The following is a 6,354-nucleotide window of genomic DNA, read 5'->3' as shown; positions in this document are numbered from 1 at the left end:
AACGGTTGTACAAACGAACCCGTTGGACACAAGATTCGTTCCTGACCCGCTGAAATTTTCATCATGGTTGCGGCTACTCAGATCTACGTGTGTTATGATATCATTTATTGATATAAAAATTAAGAAACTTACCGGTGCCATTAACGGAGATATGATGATAAGAGCTGAAAGGTTATTAATTAAATATGCGCAGATGCAGAGCTTCTCCGATGACCTGAAGGACCTGAAAAAGAAAAACACATTAAGTAAATCAAGTAAATTACTTACCTTGTCACCTTACCTGGACGACTTCGGAATCCTGCGTGTTGGAGGTCGCATCGAAGCTGCGCGCGACGTGCCCGCAGACATGAAGCACCCCGTCATCCTCGATGGCCGCCATCACATCGCTCGCCTTATAGTCAAGCACTTACACATCCGTGCTGCTCATGGGAATCATGAAACTGTCGTCAACGAGCTGAAACAAAAATACTGGGTGCTGAAAATTCGACCAACTGTGAAGCGAGTAGCCATGGAATGTATGGTCTGCAGAATAAGAAAGGCTGAACCTAGACCACCTAGAATGGGCGACTTACCGGAAGCACGCATGGCCCACCATCAACGCCCCTTCACCTTCTGTGGGCTTGACCTGTTCGGCCCGATGGAAGTCACTGTGGGAAGAAGGAGGGAAAAAAGATACGGCGTCCTCTTCACGTGTCTGACTGTGCGAGCCATACACATAGAACTGGTGGCTACACTGACCACAGAGTCCTTAATAATGGCGCTACGCAGACAAGCCTGTCGTCGTGGGTGGGCACAGCAGCTGTTCTCAGACAACGGAACTAATCTACGCGGCGCAGACACTGAACTGAGGAGATCAATACAGGACTTGGATCAACAAGTTTTAAAGTCAGCTGCTATCAACTACGGAACCACTTGGACATTTATTCCACCTACAAGCCCACACTGGGGTGGGGCGTGGGAGAGACTTATTCGTTCAGTCAAGGCGTCACTAAAGATAATCCTGAGGGAACGCACCCCTAGAGAAGAAGTCCTACTCACTCTGATGGCCGAAGTGGAACAAATTGTCAACAGTCGTCCGCTGACGCATGTCAGTGTTGAGCCTGGATCGAGCGAAGCGCTCACACCTAATCATTTTCTGCTGGGGTCATCGTCGAACCTACCTGTCCTCGGAGAATTCTGTGAATCAGACCTGTACCTGCGAAAACAATGGAGGATTTCGCAACGGCTGGCAGATATGTACTGGTCTCGCTGGGTAAAAGAATTTCTGCCGGAACTGATACCTAGAAGAAAATGGACGGATGAAGTACCACCTATAAAAGTTGGTGATCTGGTGGTGATAGTGGACGGGAACGCCCCGAGGAACATGTGGCTGCGAGGCGTCGTGGAGGCGGTGCTGCCGGGCAAGGACGAGCGAGTGAGGGTGGTGGACGTGCGCACCCGCACCGGGCTGATGAGGCGCCCCGCGACCCGCGTCGCAACTATACCTGTAGGTTAGGAGTGCTGCCTCAGCACTAGGGTGGGGAATGTTAGCGACGCGTTACAATATATACCTACCAACCAGTCACCCCACACACACACGCGCATTGTTTAGTTGTAGTCAAATAAATTACTTAAATACCTAGTTAATTAAACCTAAGTAGAATCGTTAGGTACTGTTTCATATAAATAGGATGTCTTACCTACTTACTGATACCTACTGTATGCATTTTGTATGTATATTTAACCGTGCATTATTTTAATAAACATACGTTTTTTCATAAGGCGTGCGACCGGTAACCGGTACGTCACAAGGGTCCCGCGCGGTGCGGGGGGATGGCACCGAGTCTATATAAGGCCAAATTTCTAATCACACATGTGCTCACTTACATAGCGGCCACTGGACGCACGCCTTCGTCAACCTTAAATAGTTGTTTTTACTCCATCCTGCAAGTTAGAACCCCTACAGACTCCATCCGTTGTCCTTCTTCGGCGCCAGGTGAAGAGGAGACGCCCAAGGAATCTCGGAGGGACGCGCCGTGCCATTCGCCAACATTGCCTCGAACTCCGACTTCGCAATTTTGAGTTTGTCCGGGGCGAGTCGGCGCGGGGAACACGACACTGGAGGACCTGGGGTGGTGCGGATGTGGTGTTGTGTGTTGTGTTTAGGTGTGCGTGGTGAGCCGGCTGGCCGTGTAATGTCAGGGAACTCTGAAAGGATTTTATGATACCTGGAGTCGCCAGTCGAGACCTTCACACTGTAAACACAAGAAAATTCATCATCATCAGCAGGTACAGCTATACTAGAAAGACTAGTGGTGTTGTCACATAGGCGTTGATTTCTTATGTCTACCACAAGGTTGTAGAATGATAAGAAATCAACACCTATGATGGGCTTAGTAACATCTGCTACTGTAAACGTCCAGTTATAATCACGGCGTAAACCTAAATTAAGTGTAAGGTGCACTGAGCCGTAAGTGTATATAGTCGAACCATTAGCGGCACACAGTTCATAAGAAGTCTTTGCGCGGCGCTCACGAAGTGCCGATCTGGGGAAGACGCACAAGTCACTTCCGGTATCGATCAGATACTGTAGTCCAGATCGACGGTCCGTCACGAAGAGGCGACTTGTGGTGGTGGCGTTGGAGGGTACGGTCGTCGCTACTACCGGCCCTCTTGGCCGTTTCCCGCCGTGAAGTCGCAGGGCTGGGTGCATCGCTTCGCCTGGTCCCTGAACCTCCAGTGGTGCCAGCAGATCGGATGCTTCCGGTAGCTGGACTGGGAACGGGTCGAAGGTGATCGGCGGTCACGTCGCTGCGGTGGTCGTCGGTCGCGGGATCGGGATCGGTCGCCGTGGACGTGGGCAGTAAGTGCGCTGACCTGCTTCGTCAACGCTGCGATCTGCTTCGCCATCTCCTCCATTGCCGACGTCGGCCTTGAGCTGGCCACGGCTGAGACGTGGTGTCCTGGCACGATGTCGTGGATACGATCCGCTAGCTCAGCCAGCGCATCGAGGCTGGAGGTCGCCTGGGATGCCACGATGGTCTGCATGCTGCTGGGGAGTCGGCTGGTCCAGATGGTCTTGAGGAAGTCCTCTGGGACGTCAGGACCACCGAGGTGACGCAGGTGACGCAGGAACTGTGAGGGCTTGCGGTCGCCCAGCTCCTCGTGCATCAACAGCTGCTTCACCTTGTTCTCCCTGGAGACGCACAACCGCTTGATGAGCTCCGACTTCAGCTTCTCGTACTTGTCGGTGTCGGGTGGCGAAGTAATTATGTCTTCGACCTCTGCCGCATACTGGTGCTCGAGCTGCCCGACGACGTGGTAGAATTTAGTGTTGTCGTCGGTAATTCTTGAGATTACGAATTGGCCCTCGAGTTGCGCGAACCAAATCGCCGGTTTCTCGGGCCAAAACGGGGGTACCTTTACGCCCACTCGGCACACGTCGGGCTGGTCTACCGCGGTGACCGGGGCGCGCTTCCTCGCGCGCGGCGTCGGTGGCTGTGACTCTGCAGTATCTGCTTCACTGTCCGTCATCTTCTTTTTATTTCACGGTCCAACAAAGGGGTCACCAATTTAGGTATGTTGAGGTGCGATATAATTAAAAGTCCGAACTCCAAATTGATATTAAAGTTTTATTATCATCACACTAACACACACATTTGTGGCCAGCTCTGCCCTCTGGAGGTTGGCTTGTATGACAATGTACCTGTTGGATGAGTTGTCAGGGGCGCCCTTAGCAATAAGGACTAGAGCGAGCCACAATGTCCCACCTTCTTCTTATGGGGCAGGTTGTATCAAATGCGTTGTGTTCCACAGCATTAAGTTTGGCCAGCTGACAGTTTCTGCAAGATGCGGGCTCTTCGGAAATCCATACTGTGCACTGATCACGCATATGTGGACCCCCGCAATGTCCGCAGAGGTCTACTAGTTCTTTGCATAATTTTCGGCCATGTCCAAATGCTAAGCACCTGGTGCACTGCACTAACGGTGATTGGTCCATGACCGGTCTCGTCTGCAAGTCTATGTGTACTCTGCCAGCTGACGTCAACCTCTGCCAGAGCCTGGGGGACACCTGTAGCACCACGTGGTTTTCGTGGGGGTTTCTAGCTTTTCGTCTATATCTGACTGTGGCTCTTAGATCCTTCTCGCTCAAGTCCGCAGTGACGTGTTTGTTTTGCGACCTGAGCGAGGCAATGATGTCGTCATCAGTGTTATAGCTGAGGACGTCCCTGATGATGACTAAGGGATCCTTGTTGACCGCTGCCTCCACCTGCAATGCCTTACCAAATGTTTTGATTCTCTCTGTGACTTTGTTGGCCTCTTCCTGCGAATGGCAGCTTAGAACCACTTTTTGGTTTTTGGCTTTTCGGACTTTATCAATTTGAAGGCCATTTTCTCGTGGTTGTATTGCCTCCCTTATTTTTGTGAGGATCTGGTCACTGGTGTCATTACCCTCTTCGGACGATATTATAAGTGAGTGGCTAGGACCTTTTGTAGGGTTGGATTGCGTCGTACCCTCCTGTCGTGAGATCCTTGACAGTCCGGCTGCCAGTGCCTCAGCATACGAGGGTTTAATAGCTGCCTCGAGTTGGGTTTTCAATTCTTCCATCCTATCGCTCGCCACTCTTAGTTTATCTGCATGCACTTCCATTGCCCTAATCAAATCGGCATTGAGTTCATTTGTAGTGGGAGTTAATTTGTTTTCTACTACTTTGTCTATTTCCGTTTCATTATCCTCCCTTGTGCATTCTATGTCCTTTCCCTTCTCTTTATTAGACTCAGATTCTTTTACCAGCTGATAAAGGCGCTCTATATTTTGTGTTACCTCATTCTTTATGTCCGTTCTAAGGTTTCGCGCCTTTCCCAGCTGAAGTTTAGCACTGGTGAGACATGCCCGGGCCTCTGAGGTCCTATTTTTGTACTTGGGCTTGGGCGATGTTGTTGTTTCCACGGAGCGTCTGTCAGTTACCTCCCCCGCTGACCCCTGGGTCAGTGATTGTGTCTTGGCTTTGCAGGGTGCTGCCGGGGCTACCTGCGCCGCTCGAGGGGAAGGGTTAGATGAGCCTTGGCTCGGAATTGCTGCCTCCCACTCACCAATGAAATGAGCGAGCAGACCATCTGGCAAAAGAAGCAGCGCTGAAATTAAAGAAGAAGCCAGACTATGACCAATGTCCGGTCTCATTCGCCAAGCGACAGATCCGCTTGGAATCGCTCGGCGAATGGAACCGGCGATACATACAAGGTGAAACCGCATCCACCACAAAGGCATTCTTTCCAGACGCGACACAGGCGTACAGAACGGTCAGAAAGATGACAATAGACCATGTGGTGACGCAGGTTATGACGGGACATGGCGGGTTCTCAGAATACTTGAACCGCTTCAAGTGCAAGGACAGCCCGTCCTGCATCTGTGACCCCAGCGTGAACGAGAGTATTCTGCACATAATAACCGAGTGTCCCGTCTATGGTGTCGATAGGATGAACATAGAGATAGAGTTAAATGTATCAGTTTGTAAGGAAAATCTTAATCGTTTAATAAGTGATAATGATGTGAGAGAAAAGTTTTTACAGTATTGTAAGAAATTAGCTATAAGAGTAGCAAATAGGAATAAGTAAGTTAGAATAAGGATAACACGTATATATAAATGTAGTATATATACAACTGTGTCCTATACAATATAAATGTTATATAAAGATAATAAGAAAACCATGCTGTAGAAAAAGTTAAGTAAGTTTAAGTTAGAAATAATTAAAAAATAAATAAAAAAGAAAACAAAAAAAAAAGATATAAAAGTGTAACGAGCCGTTACAAACCAACCGCCCAACACACCTACCCTCACACCGCAGCCACAAGAGCGCCCGGCGTGTGCGAGACGAGGCGGGGCACCACACAGACGACTCCGGAGAATACAAGGGGCGCGGGGCGACCCGCCTATAAATAGCCGCCGGACCGCCGCTAGAGCACCATTTCGCCACCTCCTATTCCGACGAGTGATCATTCCGTTCCCGAGATCCCTCCCCGCACCCATATCTATTCAAGTAATCTATTCACGCACACTAATCTCACAACACCGGTCTCCCCGCGAGGTAGGTTGCTCAACGGACCGAGGTCTCTCGGATATATGGATGCCTGGGGTGCCTAGTTTAAAGCATCCGTATACCCGACTAGACCCGACACAGTGGGCTGCCTAATTAGCGGACCGAGGTCCCCCGGATACGTACATGGATGCCTGGGTTGCCTAGTTTAAAGCATCTGTGTAAGTACCGAACTATACAATCACCGAACACACACCGGCCTTCAGCCACATTCTTGTCGACACAAATACACTCCACAGACCCTGGAACAAGTCCACACGCACCACCGGTATCCGCCCG

General features: G+C 50.2%; 2 protein-coding genes across 2 annotated transcripts; one reads left to right on the top strand and one right to left on the bottom strand.

The window, feature by feature from the left end:
- The first annotated feature begins 151 nt into the window (after nt 1-151).
- On the top strand, nt 152-1,495 carry LOC105390026. Its single transcript, XM_038120114.2, has one exon. The coding sequence runs from the start codon at nt 152-154 to the stop codon at nt 1,493-1,495; it is 1,344 nt and encodes a 447-aa protein (XP_037976042.2).
- A 1,145-nt stretch (nt 1,496-2,640) lies between these two features.
- On the bottom strand, nt 2,641-3,513 carry LOC125491408. The gene has a single exon (XM_048633265.1). It carries the CDS (start codon nt 3,511-3,513, stop codon nt 2,641-2,643), a length of 873 nt encoding a protein of 290 aa, XP_048489222.1.
- Between the last annotated feature and the right edge of the window lie 2,841 nt (nt 3,514-6,354).

The sequence above is a fragment of the Plutella xylostella genome, chromosome 5 (assembly GCF_932276165.1).
Source record: "Plutella xylostella chromosome 5, ilPluXylo3.1, whole genome shotgun sequence".
In the NCBI taxonomy this organism is placed as follows: Eukaryota; Metazoa; Arthropoda; class Insecta; order Lepidoptera; family Plutellidae; genus Plutella; species Plutella xylostella.
This window is presented reverse-complemented; position numbering and strand designations above follow the sequence as displayed.